At 43.1% G+C, this 19,374-nt stretch overlaps 1 protein-coding gene across 1 annotated transcript; it reads left to right on the top strand.

Annotated features, from left to right (window-relative positions):
- Window positions 1–310: 310 nt before the first annotated feature.
- On the top strand, window positions 311–18,441 carry hgfb (hepatocyte growth factor b). Its single transcript, XM_085779387.1, has 18 exons — window positions 311–507; window positions 2,141–2,300; window positions 2,569–2,681; window positions 3,347–3,461; window positions 5,145–5,293; window positions 6,812–6,932; window positions 7,977–8,095; window positions 10,281–10,446; window positions 10,544–10,671; window positions 11,499–11,592; window positions 12,827–12,957; window positions 13,674–13,703; window positions 14,298–14,403; window positions 14,942–15,016; window positions 15,268–15,417; window positions 15,522–15,628; window positions 16,091–16,233; window positions 16,755–18,441. The coding sequence occupies exons 1-18, from the start codon at window positions 459–461 to the stop codon at window positions 16,932–16,934; spliced, it is 2,136 nt and encodes a 711-aa protein (XP_085635513.1). The 5' UTR covers window positions 311–458; the 3' UTR covers window positions 16,935–18,441.
- Window positions 18,442–19,374: the final 933 nt, after the last annotated feature.

The raw sequence follows: 19,374 nt of genomic DNA on the forward strand, positions 1-19,374 counted from the left end.
AGAAAAAAAAGTACTTTTGAAAGGTTTTTATGTTCTATTAAAGGGAAGAAATTGAGGCAGGGGGAGAAAATATAATGACGTGAACCAAAACCACAAATTGCTCATTAATGTTCTTGTAATCATGGTTGTGGACATAGAAAACACTGACAGTGAAACTTTGTCAATAATGTGACCAGGCTATTAAATAACATGGACACGAGGAGAGATCCAAACAGAGAGAGAAAGAGGGATAAAAGAAAGGGAGATGGAGAGATAAAGTCATACACACGCACAGAGAGGGAGGGAGGGGAGGCGAGGAAGTACTTAGAGAGGAGACGCATCATCTGTGCAGTGGTGGAAGCAACATCTCCTGGTTGCGGTCCGACAGCGCAGTGAAGCAGCGTTTTCCAATTCCTTCTTTTTTTTTTCAACCTCAGAAATTGTTACTGTAGTTATTGTTGTTTTTGTGTGACGCAGCGATGTGGATTTACAAGCTCATTTTCGGACTCTTCGTCGTTTCTTGCTCTGGTAAGTTTGGCGAAAAAAAAAAAAAACTACTATTTGCAACTGCTCGGATTTTTTTTTTTTTTTTTTTTTTTTAACTGCCTGTAGTCTGCCCCGCCGGACTGGAGCTGCGGTCTTGAACGCACCGCTCCGCGCTCCACACACCCTCAAAACACTGGCTACATGAATAACTTCAAACTTTTCTTTTTAATCATCGGTTGTAGTATTCACACAGCAGCTCTGCAGGATTTTGTCTTTGTTTTTCTTCTTCTTTTTCTTCTTCTTCTTTCCATGTAATGTTTCCTCTTATTTACGCATCCATTTAGCAGTGTCAGGGATTTTTTTTAACTCTCGTCTATCACTGTTATGGGAACATTTCTCAACATTTCACCAACTGGTTATTCCTTGGAGAAATGATCATCTTTTAGGCTGGTTGTCATGATACTGATACTTCCATCTCAGCACTTGGCAACGCGCGTTTCACCGCAGAGGGGACGCGTGAAGACACCGGTGATCAGACCGGGAGATAAATCAATCCTATGATAAAGCGACGAGATGAAAACTCACTGTCCCACAAAATGACCCCATATTAAAATCAAATTAGTGAATCAGTCACCCAGGAGTCCTGACAGAGTGCGATTTCGCGGCTCATTGCTCCTCGGCACTCAGGCAGAGAGACCCGCCGAGCCGGTCAAGTCAAGTTGAGGATTGGACCAAAAGAAACACACTAAACTTGATGCCCAGTGCCCACAGTCGCCTACACTCAGGTTATTCACCCCACACATCTACAGAGGGTGAAACAGAAGCCTTGGTGTGTGGTGTTCATTCAGATAATCGACTATCTTTGCTGGCAGCTACTGTATACCCAAACACACATACTGCAGCGTGATTTTAGTGCTGATGGGAGTACTTCTTAGACTCAAGTGCAAATAGACAAAGTTGAAAAAGGTGAGAGGAGGAGGAGGAGGAGGAGGAGAAAAGAGGAGATGAGTGTTCTCTCTAAATGTAAATGTCTCAACTGGTTCATGAGAACCTGCAAACAACTGAGGCTACATGCAGAGACACCACTGATTTCCCTCATCCTGTGTGTGTGTGTGTGTGTGTGTGTGTGTGTGTGTGAGAGAGAGAGAGAGAGAGAGAGAGAGAGAGAGAGAGAGAGAGAGAGAGAGACAGTGATAAATGACTGTGCATCCCATTAGGTCCTGCAGATTAATAACTGTTGAAGCAGACTAATTCACACATTGTAATGCTGTTGCCCAGTGTTCTCAGTTTGGCTATGGGCTCATTAGCAGATCATCCACTCTGCCTCCCCAGAACACAGAGTAATGTTTGCTAGTGTGCATGTGCATGAATGAATGTCTAATAACGTTGAATATGAAAATAAATTAAAAAAAAAAAACAACCACAGACCAAGCTATTGTAATAACAGGGTTTGTATGTACATCACGGTCATCAGAGCCATGAGCTTAATGCTGGGAGAGTAGTCAAGTTATTACAGTGTCCAGTGTCACTGGTTTGATGCAAACAACAGCGTGCCTGCTGCCAAATGTGGCCTTGAGACGTGCATAGCTCTAATTCACATTATGCGTGGGTAAATGGACATATAAAAAGTCACATTAACACTGCTGAATGGCCATGTTATGTAACTGTGTATCAGAGGGCAGACGAAATGCGCTCCAGGACTACCAGAAGACCGATGGTGTCCGACTGGTTGCCGTGTCCCCTGATGCCTCCCACCCCACCAAAACCAGGAAGCTCAACATAGTCAGGTGTGCCAGATCCTGCAGCCGCAACAAAAGGCTTCCCTTCACATGCAGGTATGTCACTCCCTTCATGTCATCTTGTTACCTTTCCAGCTTTGACTGACAATCCTAGCTGTCAAGAGTAAAGTGGCAGTTCCTCAAGTGCCTAAACTATGTTTTTCGTGCAGTCTATTGTTGTCCGTCTGGTCCGGCAGGCATCCTAAGTGTTTTGCGCACTCACGTGTTTTAATTGCCCTGTGTTGTATTCTTCTGCTCAAAGAAACTGACTATTTCACTCTTCCCTGCTCTCTCTGCCTCCTTTCCTTTCCTCCTTATTCTCCAGAGCATTCCTCTATGATGATAAAAACAGGAAATGCCAGTGGCTGTCATTTGACAGGAACTCACCAGGAGTTCAGAGCCAACAGGACTTCAACTACCAACTCTATCAAAAGAAAGGTGACCCCTATTGTTCCACCTTGTCTCTCTGCCAGCTGATACCGAAAACAGCAGCTCACCCTGTCGTCGCATCTGTCCGTCAGAGAAACTCCTTATCAGCAACACTGCTTCAGATATATACAGTTTTACTCTGGGTTGATTTAGAATATATCAGAGAGTTTTATAACTAAAAAAAAAAAAAAAAATCAATTTTCTCCAGAGAGATTTGGCTTTGTACTGGTGGTGGTGTTCAAGAGGAAGCTGAGGAAGGGCATGGACCATCGTCATGTTTATGGTGTCGCAGCACATTATGGTTCATTTTCTGTCATTAAGCTGTGTTTGTGTAAACGATGGAAACCCCCGCCCAACTTGACTCTGGACTGACCACAAGACTGAACACACAAGCTGTGTAGCCTATTTCACTTGATCCAAATGTTTTGCAGAAGATTAGAAAAACAGATTTGGCTTTTGGCACCGTCACGTCCTTGTTAAGCTCAGTATTATAGCTGAACATCTCCTTCTGTCTGTTTTCTCCATCATCCACGCTGGCTCTGTACAAAACAAATGCTCTCAGGTTGTTGGCTCATCACACCCACTCATGCTCTTGTACCGTCGTTTTTTTTTTTTTTTTTTGTCTCTCCGCTCTGTATCTTTCCTCATCCTCGCTCTTCCTGCCTGTCTTTCAGACTACGTGAGGGAGTGCATTGTGGGCACAGGTCAGAGCTACAGGGGGAGGAGGTCGGTGACAGTGAGTGGGATCCTGTGCCAGGCCTGGGCCTCTCCCATTCCTCATGAACACAAGTAAGATTCCCCACCAGTGTCAAATTAAAAAGCTTTAAAGCTGCCTCTTAACTGTTAGTGTTGGCCAGTTAGCCATGCAATTAGCTACTAGCCAGAGGCCAGTCTGTAAGTGTTTGTATGTGTATGAGTATGATATATTAAGGGGTGATTAGGCTCCAGGGAGCAGTCATTCATCAGAACTGACATCACTGTGAGGCTTTACACAGTCACAGATCATTTCCTGCTGTGACGCTCCTGTTTATCAAGGCATATGTGCATGTGTGTGTTTCACTGGGATTAGCATCATATCTAATATACAGCCTGAGGTCAACCTTTAGGGACATCCACCAGCTAAATGCTAATTTTTCAACTGGTGGACACACTTTCTGATACAGTAGATCCCAGTAGAAAAGAATGGACTTAGTAGAACATGAAAACATAAGATACAAGTAAAGCAAGCCAGCAGTTTTCTATAGGATTATGAATCATGAAGTGAAAGTATTTAATATAAAGTCTACTACGACTAGATACCGCCTATTGAGAGTAAAAGATTCCGTTCATGGTTTCTCAAATACAATGATGACACCAATGACTGTTTTTTTCCTTTCCTCCTTTACTTGACTTGCGGCTGTGTTTGTACTGCAATATTTTGTGTCAAAGGAGAAAAATGTTGGAAAACAACAGTTGAGGAGAAAATAGCAGTAAAAAAAGAAGGACAAGGTTTATCTTGTTCCAGATATTTATAACTATTAGAGAAGCGTAAACACAACGCGCACACCTCATCTTAGATGTTTATTATCTTTGAATCTCATGCTTTCTCCCTCTGTGCGCACTCCCCTCTTCACAGAGGTATTAAATGCTTTTGAAAGGCTTTGTAGTTAGTTGTCACTGCAGCAGATGAATCAAAGGGGGCAGTGTATGTTTGTACCACCAGTGAACCTGCTTTATCAGACCACTGTTAATGTCTATAGATCAGGTAATTAAAGCCAGACGCTTTGTTTGTTTTATCAGTCGGCTTACAGGCATGGGAAACGCTCTCTCCCTGTCTCACACACACACACACACACACACACACACACACACACACATAGAGAGAAACACAAGAACAAATTGCATTTTTATCAGTAAAAGGTTTCTCCCCTTCTGTGATTGCCCTGCAAAGGCCATATCATTCCTGTCCCTGTCATTACCCACTCCACTGAAACACTACACAACCTAATCTTTTCATCGTCATGTGGAAAAACACAGCTTGCATCAAAGATTACACTATGTCCATCATCACAACCGGTGACTACGGCCATGTGTTTGCCTGATGTAGAAGATGTGAGTCATTTGTCAGTGTGTTTACGCTACGTTCAGAACCCGCCTCACGGAAAACTAACATTTCCCCCCGATATTAATGTGTTTTTCTCCCATTAAAAACATTGTGTGGTTGTGTCACTAGCACTGACATCAATTACTTTTGCACTTGTTAATTTCCAGTGGTCATGTTTACTGGCATGTTTCAGACATCAGAGTTAAGCAGCAGGATTTGTCATTCTGACAGTGTTACAAAATTAGGTAGGAAAAAAAAAAAGGACAGCAGAAACTGTGGCCTTGGGTGTTTTTCAAAAAGAGCTTGCTCCGCATGCTAGCTGAAATATTTGGCAACCGGTCTCGGTACATGTGTGTCTGTTTGTGTAACTGCAGCTCTGCTTCTGACAGATTCATGTCTAAGAGGTTCAGGAAGAAGGACCTCCGAGAAAACTACTGCCGTAACCCAGACAACTCCACCGTTGGCCCGTGGTGTTTTACCACTGACCCCAGGCCACACCTCAGACACCAGGAGTGTGGCATACCACAGTGTTCACAGGGTAGGCTACACACACACACACACACACACACACACACACACACACACACACACACACACACCATACACACAAACTATGTCTGCATATATCCAAGCAGAAATTCATCTTAAGATAATGTCCATTCCACATTGCAAATTGCCTCACCAATTCAGGCTTGATAGTCTGAAATGAGCTGCAGCAAATTAGGCAATCACATAGTGCCTTGGACTAAGCATCGCTGGTTCTCACTGTGCTCCACTCTACAGCTGTGTGTGTGTGTGTGTCTATATGTGCACGGGTTTTCTTTATTTACTGAGGCCAGCTGCAGCTGTTTCCAGGTGTGTGGTTCAGTTTATGCTGTCCTTTCTCATTCCATCAGGTTCAGGTTTTGCAAATTGTTCGAACCTAAAGAGCCTGGTGTTGGAATGTAAGAGGATATTAATCCCTTTGTCGTCTCCCATACGTAAAAAGTTCCCTCTTTCTTGTCCCCGTGGTACCGTATACATAGGGGGAAACCTTTGAGTTCGAGCTAAGCGTCTGTATGAACAAAACTCTGATATTTATCGGGTTGTGATGAGAGAAACGCATTTTCCCACCGGTGTTTCAGCCTCTACGTTATATCACACAATATTACTGTCAGAAAGTGATGTCTCCCCGAAGAAAAGGATGATAATGACCCCTGTTATCTAATCCCAGTGGACTCATGCTGTCAGAGGGGCTGTTTCCTCTACATGTATGACACTGGATCATGTTAATGAGGAACCAGGCTGCGGTTCGATAAGACAGGGCGGGAATCCTTCTTGTTCTCCGGCTCACATATGGTGTCCCACTGGGTTATCACAAGTTGAACAACAGAGATAATGACTTTTTATTGTGATAGAAAACCTGTGTTCGCTCAGAACAAAATGACTGGAGGGGTTCCACTAGAAATTAGCCAGTCCTAATAGGAAACATACACACAGACACGCAAACATGGCTTGCGCAAGCACACACGCACATGCAGCCAGTGGTATTAAATGTGCTCTGTCATGACAGCGCTGGACTCATAAGCATCTGTTTCTAATCGACATGCTCTCTGTTGTTTACGCTAGACAGTATGTTCTACTTACCATGTACCCAATGGTGTCTTCTTGGCATCAAAGAGAGCTTCACCTTTGTTATAGTATGTACCTCCATACTTTAAGTGCATGTGTTTATAATATCTGCACTTACGGGAGATCTAAGTATTTATGAATGGGTTTATTGGAAAATGTTGTATAACTACACTATATCGGGGCAGAAGGACATGATTCTTGTGTGGATGCAGTGGATGATGCTCTTTGTTAGAGTGTGTTGTTTAGTCAACCTATGACTAAAAGACTCAAACATGAAACATGATTTATTTTTATTCTTCACTGTAACTGTATCGTTGTGAAAGCAAAACTGTTACTGCTGATAGTTTGAGTCATGCTGTAGTTTCTCTAAAAGGTCTGCTCTGTGTGTCTGTGTGTGTGTGTGTGTGTGTGTGTGTGTACGTCTGTTTGTGTCATTGCTCCATAGTGGAGTGTATGAACTGTAATGGGGAAGATTACAGAGGACCCATGGACCACACAGAGAGTGGAAAGGAATGTCAGCGCTGGGACCTCGAAGAACCACACAAACACCTGTACCACCTGAAGAGGTAACACTCACACACACACACACACACACACACATATTTGTACAGGCACATACGTCTGCATTACTCTGCCTTACGCTAAATGGTGTATGCTCCATCTCACATAACAACCTTGGAAATATAAAATGTAATAGCAAAATGTTTTATATAACAATAGGCTCAAATAATCATTTCATGTGGTTTTGGTGCACTAACTCGGGAGATGAAGTGATTTGGATGGAGTCGGTCTTTTCCCTGAAGGAATGCTATCAGAGTCCAGTGTATAATTTCATGTTTTTAACAGCATGCTGGGAAAACTCTTCATCCTGACTTAATTGGCCCAAATTCCTCTAAGCTCTCAGTAGATTATAAAGCAGGCTCCAGCCATGAGATAAGCTTATACCTACTTTAGTGAGGCCATACATTTTAGTCTATATTAATATTCCTCACACACTCTTTGTTTAGGTGTGTGTGTGTGAACTCCGGAGGTGTGCGTCTGTGTCAAGGGAGTGTTCCAGCTAGTTGGATGGCAGGTGGTCTGGATTAGCGGGGACTCGTTAACACATCCTTAATCATCCCGGTGTTTGTGTAAACGAGGTCCCAGACTGCTCATAGCGCTAATGTAATGAGAGGGTCCCACCACGGCCTGATACTGCTGCACGCCTGGAGGCTGCAGGCCTGGAGGGGATGACTTACTGTACAACACCTGCAGTGGTGCAGCTTATTATCTGCCTCGCTCCCCTGAGCTCTGAACAGATTCACAGATGGAGTCTTTGCACCATTCCAGTTATTAATGCTTCAGTTGCGTGCAATGCGGTGAATTGTCTTCCCCACCTCTACCTCCTCTCATAAGTATTCAGTAGGAAAATGGAAACATGATTCTCTTCTCAGGTACCTCTGGGCTTTTAAGAATGATGTGACAATTAGTGTTTTATGCCACTATTACTTAACTTCAAGTCAGGAACTTGCGCTGTGGGTCGTGCAACTATGTGACTTTTTCTCTGCCGTGCTTTTCACTCGTGTATAAATACACACTGAGGTTGGATTATGCTGCATGTTTTGTGTTAGGTATCCTGACAAGGGCTTGGATGACAACTACTGTAGGAACCCAGATGGACGTCACAGACCCTGGTGCTTTACCACAGACCCAAACACACCCTGGGAGTACTGCAACATCAAAGTTTGTGGTGAGCGTATATACATGTTTGTTTGTTGTGCGTGGCTGAATGCATTAACATTAGTCATGCATGTTAAGTACAGTAGGGGGGTCTATACAGTACATCTGTCCGTGCGTGGGTTTGTTTGCGTTGAAGTGTGATTGACGGCACCAGGATTTACAACTTCCTGCACCTTTTCTACCACTCCTCTACTTCTCATTGGCTGCTAGTATTAAATACACACAGACAGACACCCACACAAACACAGCGTAGTGGCTCCTTAAGTTTAGCTCTGTTATGTTCTGCACCACTGGCCTGCTGTTTATTGTTTTATGCCAGCTCTTACATAGTGTTCAACACCGCAGAGGGGCTCGTTTACTGCTCTACATTAACTTCCTGTTACACACACACAGACACACACACACACACACACACACACACACACACACACACACACACACACACACACACACACACACACACACAGATACTAGACAAGTAGCAGATAAGTTTCATCACAACTCATACACTTGGTGCAAGCAGTATGATTGATGTGTATGTGTCATAGCTGGCTGTGTGTTGTATGTGTGTGTGTGTGTGTGTGTGTGTTTACACCAGCAGATACTTTATGCTTTGAGTTGAGGCTGCAATCAGTGACGAGTCACTGAGACAGCCACTGTGGTCCTCCAGAACATAAAACAGACAGAGCAGTTGTGTTATTGTTGGACTCAGCTGCTTTCTCCTGAGTCTGTTGACTGGCCTGTTTGCCTGCTAGAATCATCAGCAGTCCTGGCACCATGTTTACTAGATGGCACTCCTCCATGTGGACCCAGTGATTCACAGTTCCCCCCTTGCCTTTTTTCCCCCCACTAAAAACCGTCTCCCTGCCTCTGCACTCTGCATCTCTCTCTCTCTCTCTCTCTCTCTCTCTGTGATATGGGAGTTTGTTGGGAACAGACCAAGTTTACGACCCAGTTAGCCTTAATCAAAACAAGGCAGAGAGAAGAGAGCAAGAGACGGAGAGACAAAGTGTTCTTTTGTCAAGGCCCGCTCTTTTGTTTACTGTCACAACTAGTGCATATCTATTTTTAGACATATTGTATGGGCAGAAAACGTCTGTTTCAGAGTCTGGAAGATCTGCAGTTTTTACACATTGTTGGATACACTTAGAAACGCTGTTCAGGCTAATGAACTTGTGTATCTTGTGTGTAATGAGCTGCCTGTCTGTGAGGAAAACTAGAGCAGATAAGATTCCCTGCCTTGTTTTTCCAATGTTGGCCATATTAGCCTCATTAAACTGTACGGCTTCTAACCCCTTAGAGGGAGATACTCTGAGTAAAGCAGGTGGCCAAGACATTGGCTGTTCATCATGTCAAAGGCACTGTCTCACTGAATGTTTCCTGAGTGCTAAATCACCCCACAATTCATTATTCTTTATAACTATAACTGTTTATACATGTACTACAACAATCTGATTTGAATCCGATAAAGGGAAGAATTCACAACTCTCATGTCAACACTGGAGGGCTTGGAGTTGGAATATTTGGGCCGACTGGTTTGGCCGTCACTCCTGATCGGAACAAATTGTCTGTAACTGTTTGAATCATTTGGTTCTGACAGGCAATCCTGCATTGTTTGATTGTTACAGTTGGAAGTGGGACTTGAGAGAAATAATAATTAAAAGTCTATGGTGTGCCATGAGTGTTTTTTTTTTTAGAAATCTACTTTGTAGTTCATGAAGGTTTCATTGCCATGCGACAGGTCATCTGAAGTTTGTCTCGCTCTCATGAAGTTCACTCCCAACTCTCTAAGTAAAGTTCACACACATTGTTTTCCACAAATCAGTTTTAACTATTCCTTTGCCATTTTTTGTACAAGTTGCAGGATAAACAACTAAGCCTTACTATATTTGAAGGATTTGGATTTCATTTTATACTTTGAAAAGGCCCCAGTGTTGTTTAGTGTGATGTTCTGTTCTGTTTTGTAAATGCTGTAGGAAACATGCCGTTGTTTAGTGTTTGTAGGATTTTTCCACTGTAAGGGTTTCTCAAAATGACTCACACATAAACTTTTCTTTCACATTCAAAGAATATCTCAAATTATAACACCAAAACACCAGACTATAACTGCTTAGGTCATTGGAAAAGGATGAAGAGATATGTTCCTTCACCAACCTAACCTACGCCTTGATATACTGTATTTGCCTCTTTCACAGAAACGTCTTCCAAAAGTAATATCATTGAAACAACCGAGTGTTATCAGGGCAGAGGGGAAGGTTATAGGGGGACAGTGGACATGACGCCGACCGGACTCACCTGCCAACGCTGGGACTCCCAGTATCCCCATAACCACACATTCTTACCTCAAGCGTACCTCTGCAAGTGAGTCACACTCACATAAGACAACCATCCACTCACTCACCCACCTGCATGCACTTATTCAAGCATACTAGAGGATAACTTTGTCTCTGTTTTCCAGGGACCTGAGAGAAAACTACTGTCGAAATCCAGATGGCCAAGAATCCCCTTGGTGCTTCACTACGGACCCAAGAGTACGCACGATGTTCTGCACCAACATTCCTCAGTGCGGCACCCAGCCTGTCAGCGGTGAGAAACTCAACGGCTTTAGCTAACACCCATAACAGCGAGAGAAAAGCTGACATTCCGGCACATCGGAAGCAGAGAAATATTTGGCATTTTTATATTTCGTGGACCGTGGAGTTCACATGAGACCCTGTAACCACACGTATCATTTAGTAACCATGTTCACTCCGTCCCAGTGGAAAAGCGTAGCCCTATAGGACTGTGGGAAGGACTGACCACCACGCCTCACAAAAACGAACTCTGACAGCCGCTCAGGATCGTCAGGTCTCACCGGACAGTGAAAGATGGAGTGGACGGATTAGTGCTGCATGGGATTCTTTCTGGGGTAGCAAGTGATTTGGAAGTAAAAGATGTAGATCTATGGCTGAGTACACAAATTCAAATTTCCCAAGGGATCTGAGGGGTATTTCTTTGAGATTGTGTGGCCTTGCATTGGGATTATAAAACCTCTCTGAGGCTGTGTTGTGGTCTGCCCTGGAGGGTTGAATATGTTCCCATATAGAAAAGAGATGCAGGATGACAGACAGCTTCAAAAACCTCCAGTATTTATGACCCATGTTTTTCTAAGATATCATCGTGGATGGCTCCTTTGTGTTTCTCAGCCCTAGATCCAATGACAACCATAATAGGTTGTTTGGATTTTTTTGCTTGCGACTTTTCAGTCCCATTGTGTTTTGTTTTTTTGTAATAAAACTGTATGGCAAAAAGAGAAACGCACAAAGACAATTGTGGTGATACACGTTTATAAGCTCAGAAACCTTGAGTCCTTTGTTCAAAATCTGTTGTTTCTTTATACAAACGTTTTAGTTTTCTTTCTTTTTTTAATCCAGACTGCTATGACGGCTTAGGAGAGACTTACCAAGGAGAACAGTCAAGGACGAGGTCAAACCTACCCTGCACTCCCTGGACGGACCACAGCAACAGGTCGGCCCACTGGATCTGTGTTACGTTTTATCCTAATAACTTTCCCAAACTCCACTATGATGTGCAAAACAGACGTGCACCATCAACAAACTTCAGACAAATGTGCCTGCCTAAAAATAGAGATCAAGATGTCACAAAGTTCTTGTACATATGCATCCCACCAGAGTTTATCAAAGCATAGAGTCTTTTTTAAAGAGCTCAGTGGGATCAAAGGAAAAACTACTGATAATGAGCAGAAAGCATGCAAATTTTATGGGTTTCAACAGGAGAGAGTTAACTTTCGGTGATGCAGGCCTGCTCATCATGACTGTGTGCAAGAGAATGCATTTGTGTTTTCAAGAACCATGTGTGCGAACCTGATCCGTGCTGGTTAGTGTGGGGAGGTGCCCTAATATTGACCTCTAGTTAAGTCTTATTGTTGTTAGCAGATCAAGTCAGGCCTCTTGATTCTCAGAGGAGAAAACAGCTCCTGCGGGTGCCGTGACTAGACTCTCCCAATGGCTGGAGAAGTGTTTCCCTGAAGATGACCTAACTCAGCAGGAATGACTCAGAGTGATAACTTGGCTGGGGGATATACACTTCAGTCCCCACCTTTGACCTCAAACCCCTCCTTTGTATGAACACCTCAAAGCTAAATCGGCTCCACCGCTTGGCTCCTGCCCAGAGTCAAAAGTCAGGGTTAGGGAGTCAGACTGAGTGCTGGCTGTTATGCTAACTGCTATGAATGCAACACACACAAACTCAGATTCGAAAGTCTAGATTGCTTAACTGTGGTGCACCCTCACCTCTTGTGTGTCCTATTTTCTTTCACAATCTCCCACCTTTTCAGTCGAGGAGTCCGACCACGAATTCTCTTTGTGGTTGTAAAACTCATATGAAAATACCCTCAAGTGTGGGATATGTCTACACGAGCATGCATTAGGTATGTGTGTGTAGGTGGATGCATACTGTCTCAGTGAGTAATTCCTTTGCAGATCACCTCCTTATCTTGTCCGGAGGGAGAGAGCCTACACAGCTGTGTAGTTTGACTTCCCAGATCCTATCCGGCTAAATTTGTTCAGCTTTTTACTAATAGTTATAAATCACTGGCAAATCTTCTTTTTTTTTACTTTCATCAACAACCACATTATCTGCTTAACAAGGGGAAAAAGTCATCTGTTTGTTTTAAAAGCGTCTTCAAGGCTTACTGAACGTTGATGAAAGATAAGTCATTGGATCTGTTGTGTTTGTCCAGTGGCGAGAGGGGCATGCTGTTGGCCGGCCAGGAGCGAAACTACTGCAGAAACCCTGACAAAGACAAACATGGTCTCTGGTGTTACACCAACAACTCTGCCATACCCTGGGATTACTGCTCTGTGAAACCATGTGAGTGTGCGCATGCATAAGTATCCTCACAGGTGTACACAATCGCACAGACAGACACACCGTCAGGGGAAACAATCGGTGAGACTGTGTGAAATTCAAAGTTTACTATACCTCTGGATATAATATGGAGCGTAGTGTAGATTTGTTTGCACTCCGCCTGGCTGTCCATCTCACTTACACACACACGCACATTATTCGCAGTGTGTAGATCTGTCTACACTCGCAGGTCAGTGTGTGTCAGAGGAGATTCACAAGTCATCAGGGAGACAGAGGAGGGTTCTTTCTAATGATTCCCACATGCACCCAAGAGGCATCATCTGTCTCTGTTTATATGTTAGTATGTTATGTTAGTGTTTACATGAAAACTAGTTGCTACCTGCTGTGCTTCTGGCTTCTATATGCTACTGTATCAATGATTTAGCATCTGTTACTTATACTACGCATATCCAAATACGATTTGTTGTTTTAATTGGTACTTGAAAATGGTTAATATTAATGTTACATTTCTACAAACTTGCAGCCACACAAGGCTTGTTATATTCAATGAAAGCACTTCAGGTTCTGGACACAAAAAAAAGCAGACTGTGACAGGAGAGACAAATACAAGGGCCCTGGTGGCTGTGGCTGTACTGTCACAGTGAAATTTACACTCCTGTGTGAGGTGGCCTCTTATCTTGTATCGGTTAATACTCATTTGTCTCCTCTCCTCCCTGCAGGTGATGCTTCACAGAACACCATTCCACTGGGTGAGTGTCTCTGTCAGCTCGTCTGTCTCGCTCTGCCTGTCTGTCCGTGTGTGTGTGTGTGTGTGTAGTGGCTCAGCTGCTGATCTGTATTTGATAGCCTCCAAGGCAAGTGGTGATGTTTCCACAACCTGATGGAGTCCTTCTTATGTGCAGCTATTATGGTACATGATGCAGGACATTATGTTGTCATGGTAGCATCTGTTTCTATGTGTGCGTGTAATGTGAGTGTGTGCATATGTGTATACGTTGGTCTACGTGTGACTCATTCATCTCCATTTAATATAATTCAAGAGCAGAGGATGAACCTCAGTCTCTTGACATGCAGAGTTTAAATTACACTCATGTGTTATGTGAACACAGTCAATAATTACATTAACTAATGGCCTCATCAGCATAACTCTATATCTTATATATATATATATATATAATGATGATTATAGTGGATCATTAGGCAGCTCAAGTGCCTCTCATGTCAAAACTGTGTAAACATTTCACCATTAACAACAGTATATCTCTTAATGCATATTTATGTCCTCAATTATATATATATTACATGACACGAGGTGTTAAATAAATGTGTGCTCCTGCTTCCAGGTGAGCTGTCCGCTGTGGGCTGTTTTGTTCATAAGAGAACCAGGATAGTGGGAGGAGGTCCAGTGAACATATCAGACGGCAGCTGGATGGTCAGCATACAGAAAGGGTACAGCGGTGCATTTAATATTCCACACATCTTCTACCACTGAAGAAGAACAGGAGGCCATCCTGCCCAGACGGGCCTCGAATTCATAAAAAATTTAGTGGAACTGTTCTTTCTTTTTGTTTTTGAAGCTCTCTAATGCTGTTTCACAGGCCGTCCCGCTACACTCAGCAACCACATGCATGCCAACATTTTGAACAGGGAATTTTGTATGACTTGAGAAGCCTCCATGTCATACATTTATAATCCACCAGTAGCTTCAACAGAGAAACAGAACTCACCTCAACTGTAAAGGAAACCCATTGTTTAAGTGAGGGCAGAGTCCTGCAAAGCCAACATTCACAGTATCAAATGTATAAATATTTAAAACTAGTTCTTCCTCTCTGTACAGTAGGACACAATTAAACAGTCCTTTAAGCCTGAATTCTCTAAATTATATACACGCCATCTTGGATATCCGATGCAAAAATGACAGCATTAGCTGTTGCTGATGTCTTAGATGAGTCATTAATGTGCCGTTTGTGTTCTGTGCTCCGTCCAGGTCGATGCACTGGTGTGGAGGTTCACTGATACGTGAGGAGTGGGTGCTCACCGACAGGCAGTGCTTCTCCTCATGGTAATGCTCATCGTCTGTAAATATAAACTCTTTCCTTTTGCTTGAACCTTGAACTGTCGGCACATTCCTCAGTGTATTCATCTCAGGATTTATTTGCTCAGCCCATATGCCGTCTCTCTATGTCGAAGCATAACTGACTCTTTTCATTTGCTACTGTGTGCCCTGATCAGTTTGAGCGAGCTGCTCAGTGGAGACTAATAAATGTGGGATATTTTATAAAGCATTACGTCTGTCTTCTTCTGCCTCTCCAGTGTTCCAGACCTCAGCGAGTATCAGGTGTGGCTGGGAGTCTCTGATATTCGAGATGGTGCTCCTGACTGGTCCAAGAGACAGGAAGTCAGCATAGCTCATGTGATATGTGGCCCTGAGGGCTCTAGTTTAGCCCTCATAAGGCTGTCCAAGTGAGTGCCTGGAAAAATCATCTCAAAGATATATCGATATCTGTGTGTGTGTATTTGATATTGATCGTGCTTTGTATTTTCTGCGTTGAAAAAAATGTGTCCAGGCCTGCCCTTCCTGCAGACAATGTCCATACGATTCAGCTGCCTGTGGCAGGGTGCGCCATCCCAGAAGGAAGGATGTGTACAATGTACGGATGGGGCGAGACCAAAGGTACCGATGTTGTTAATCTACTCTTTACATTTGCAAAACATTGCATTTGTCCTGCAGAATTATTCATCTATTTCATTTTTGTTTAAAAATGATGCAAGGTGGAGGAGTAACATTGTATTGTAGCACAACTGTCAATAGATTACTGTATCTATACGTTTCTAAACCTTGGTTAAGAGCTGCTTGTTGTGAGGCTTGATGTAAAGATGTGGTTCAAAAATGACTGATACTTTCAATAAAAGTTGCCGTGATTCCTGTATAAATTATTCAGATGTGCCACCATGTGCTTGAAAACAGGATTACGCTATATTATATTCATGTTACATTACAAGATTGTTGTAGATTGGAGTTCTGTAACACATAGGCAGCCGGACAGAACCAATAAGGTGCACCTTTTTTACCTTTTCTTTCTTTCTTTCTTTCTTTCTTTCTTTCTTTCTTTCTTTCTTTCTTTCTTTCTTTCAGGTACTGGTCATGATGACGTACTAAAGGCAGTCGACTTGCCGATCGTGAGCAACACAAGGTGTAGAGAGATGCATAGAGGAAACTTCCACATCACCAACAACAAGATCTGTGCAGGAGGCAAGAGGAACGAGGGAGTGTGTGAGGTAAACTGTTACTTGTTATCATTTTCCCAGCGAGGTGTTTTTATCAGGGAACTGCTTTGGTGATGAGAAGGAAAAATCTACTGTTGAATTCATATGGCGTATTCAGTCCTTGTTGGTAAACAAGAACCAGCCTTTAGACCTTTGGATAAAGTAATTGTTCCCAGTGTGAATTTATGAGGATATTAACGCCTCGGTTCTACATAGCGCTTTCAAAGCCCAGTTTGATTTAATCTCAAACAAATGTCTTTTGAATCTGTAGGTTTAGTATTCAGTCCGTTGTAAATGGAGCAGCTGGAGACTGTTGCACTAAATTTCATCAGCAATTAAAGCTTTGGTTTGTGTTTTTCTAGCTTTGGAAGAGAGCTGTCCATATTCACAAATACTGGTGGTGTCTGTCACTGAGAGCGTAAAAATGCATTTTGCTTTCATTAAACCCCGTCAAGAAATGTAAACTGCGATGACAGCCGTTCCTTCACCACCGATGCAGGAAAAAATGTGTGATCTGTTTTCTTCTATTGCAGAGGGATTACGGCGGCCCTCTGGTGTGCCAGGACGGAGAGATCAAGGTTATTGTCGGAGTGAGTGTCCATGGCAGAGGCTGCGCTCGGGCCAATCAGCCTGGCATCTTCATCAATGTGCCCTACTACACGCAGTGGATCTACAAGGTCTTCAAACATTACCCCGACCCTGCGACTGTTTAGCCAGACGCCACAGAGAATACACCAAAACCGGGGGACGAATTCTAATCAAAAAAAGTCACTACTTCGGGAAAACCTGGTTTCTACGTTGTCCCTGCTTACAGAGCCCGCCAGTCAATAGGAGACTGATCTGAGGACAGACGAATGGATGGTTTATACTATTCTTATCTTAGAAATAGGAAATGAACTGCTGATGCAGCTAATAGTGAAAGAAACCTCCCCTCGAAGTCAAACAAATAATGTTATTGTCCATTTTCATGGTGTCCTCTTGGTAGCAAAACCACCAGAGTGGTATGTCTGCATGTGAATACTCTTGATTCCTGGCGTTACTTGAATGTTTAAAAACACCAAAGAGCAGTGGTTCAGCAGCTCCCTCTTTAGAGTACATCAATGAGCCACTTAGAAAACTATCCAGTGGTAGGGCAATGTTAAGGGCGCGCTTACTAAGCTCCATGCATCCCCAGGGGCTTAAATAAAGTGGCCCTCACTGTACATAGTATTTTAATGAGTGTATTTGTGACACTCTAAAGGTGATTTGGGTCTTATAGATCTGTGAAAGGAGAAAATGAATGTTGTGTTTGGCAGATAAATGATGGGTTACTTACATTTCAGCTTTCAGTCATTTTTCTTGTCTCATAATGATGTCAGCTGTGTGGTAATGGTAACACCAAAATAAACTCCATTTTCAGTATTGTAATATTATCACAATGCCACACTGACTGTATATATAAGGATGCTCTCGGCATCCCGTGTAAAAAAAAAAAGAAAAAAAAAAGGAGAAAATGTAACATGCATGTGTACACACAATCTCTTTCCATACATTGTCTCGTATTTCTCCAGACCTGTGTTAAATCATGATGGGTGTGTGTGTGTGTGTGTGTGTTTATACATCTGTTTTTGTACGTTTTTCTGCAGCGGTGTCTGTATGCAAAAAGACAACCACAGAAGGAGAGTGCATGAGTGTGAGTGTGTGTTGTGTGCGTGCAGGAGCTCGTGCATGTTTGAGCCAGAGCTGAATGAATTATCCTCTCCCCACACTCAGGCCTTGGCTGTCCTCCAACTCCAATCCACTCTGGATATTAGCGTCACAAAGTCTGTCACTTCAAACTTTGTCATAGAAAAGAAGTGATGTCTTTGTAACTGCATTGTCTGTCTAAGACGACTGAAAGGCCCTTGAAACAAATTAGCGTGCCTCTTTTACCGGTGTAAATGAGTGAGATCACTTTATATTATAACATTACATTACATTGTGTAAAAGTGAGAAAACAGTTGTGTGTGTGTGTGTGTGTGTGTGTGCGCGTGCGTGTGGATGTGGATATGCATTGAAAGAAGCTGCAAGCTGCTATACTCTCCAGGTTGTACAGTACTGTCCTTTGTTTCCTGTTAAATGTAGATTCACTATAAATGTCATGTCATCTTATCCAGTATGTGTAAAGTTCAACCTCGTTCCCGCAATTATTTGCAAAGGTTTGAAGTCTGTCACTATAATAAATGTTTTTTTAATCTTTGACTTTTCTCCCTCCTTTGTCGCATTATTTGATGGCGCTGTTCGAGTGTCCTGAATGCAAATGTGGTTTTAGTCTCAGTCGCTTCTCTTGCCTGCTGTATAATTAAGTCAAGGTTGTTGTGCTTCCCCACCAGAAGATGGCACCACAGTAGCACACAGACTATAAAGATGTCTTGCTAATCTTACTAATCTCTCTCTCTCTTTCTCTCTGTCTCTCGCTCTCTCTCACACACACACATATTCCAACATCTATGGTCACACTCTCATCCACACACCTACACACACCACCACCCATTTGAGCCTTGTTGCTGTTCTTGATCAAATACTACAACAGAATGGCAATATTCTGCTGTCACCCTATTCAGAGCTTAATAGACAGAGAGAGAGAGAGATAGGTATGAGAAGTGTACGTGTGTGTGTGTGAACGTGTGTGTGTGTGTGTGTGTGTGTGTGTGTGTGTGTGTAAGTGAAGGTAAAGGGCGCAGAGGAGCAGGGACTGAAAGCTGGAGATTAAACGCTGAATCCATTGATGCTGTATTAAGGAACTTATGGAGCAAGCAGAAAATACACAGGGATCGACATTTTCCGTTGCTATGCACATGCCGTGCACTGATGCTGACGCAACACACACGTATATAGTATACACTAACACTTGCGCGCGCACGCACACACACACACACACACTGACACACAAACAGAGCGTTCTGTGATAACAGATACAGTAGAAGCATCAAAGGGAGATGAAGCGTAAGAAGTTTGCTTTCATCTGCAGGTCAGCTGTATAGACAGAAAGACAGAAAATGTAGACATAAACAGGAAGACAGACTGAAGGACAACTGCACACACACACACACACACATACAGTATGTACATACACACACAGAGACCGAGTGGCTGACTTGACCCTGGCTCAGCGCACCGTGAGATCTACAGCAT

The sequence above is a fragment of the Trachurus japonicus genome, chromosome 6 (assembly GCF_045865225.1).
Source record: "Trachurus japonicus isolate A0001 chromosome 6, Traja_1.0".
NCBI lineage: Eukaryota > Metazoa > Chordata > Actinopteri > Carangiformes > Carangidae > Trachurus > Trachurus japonicus.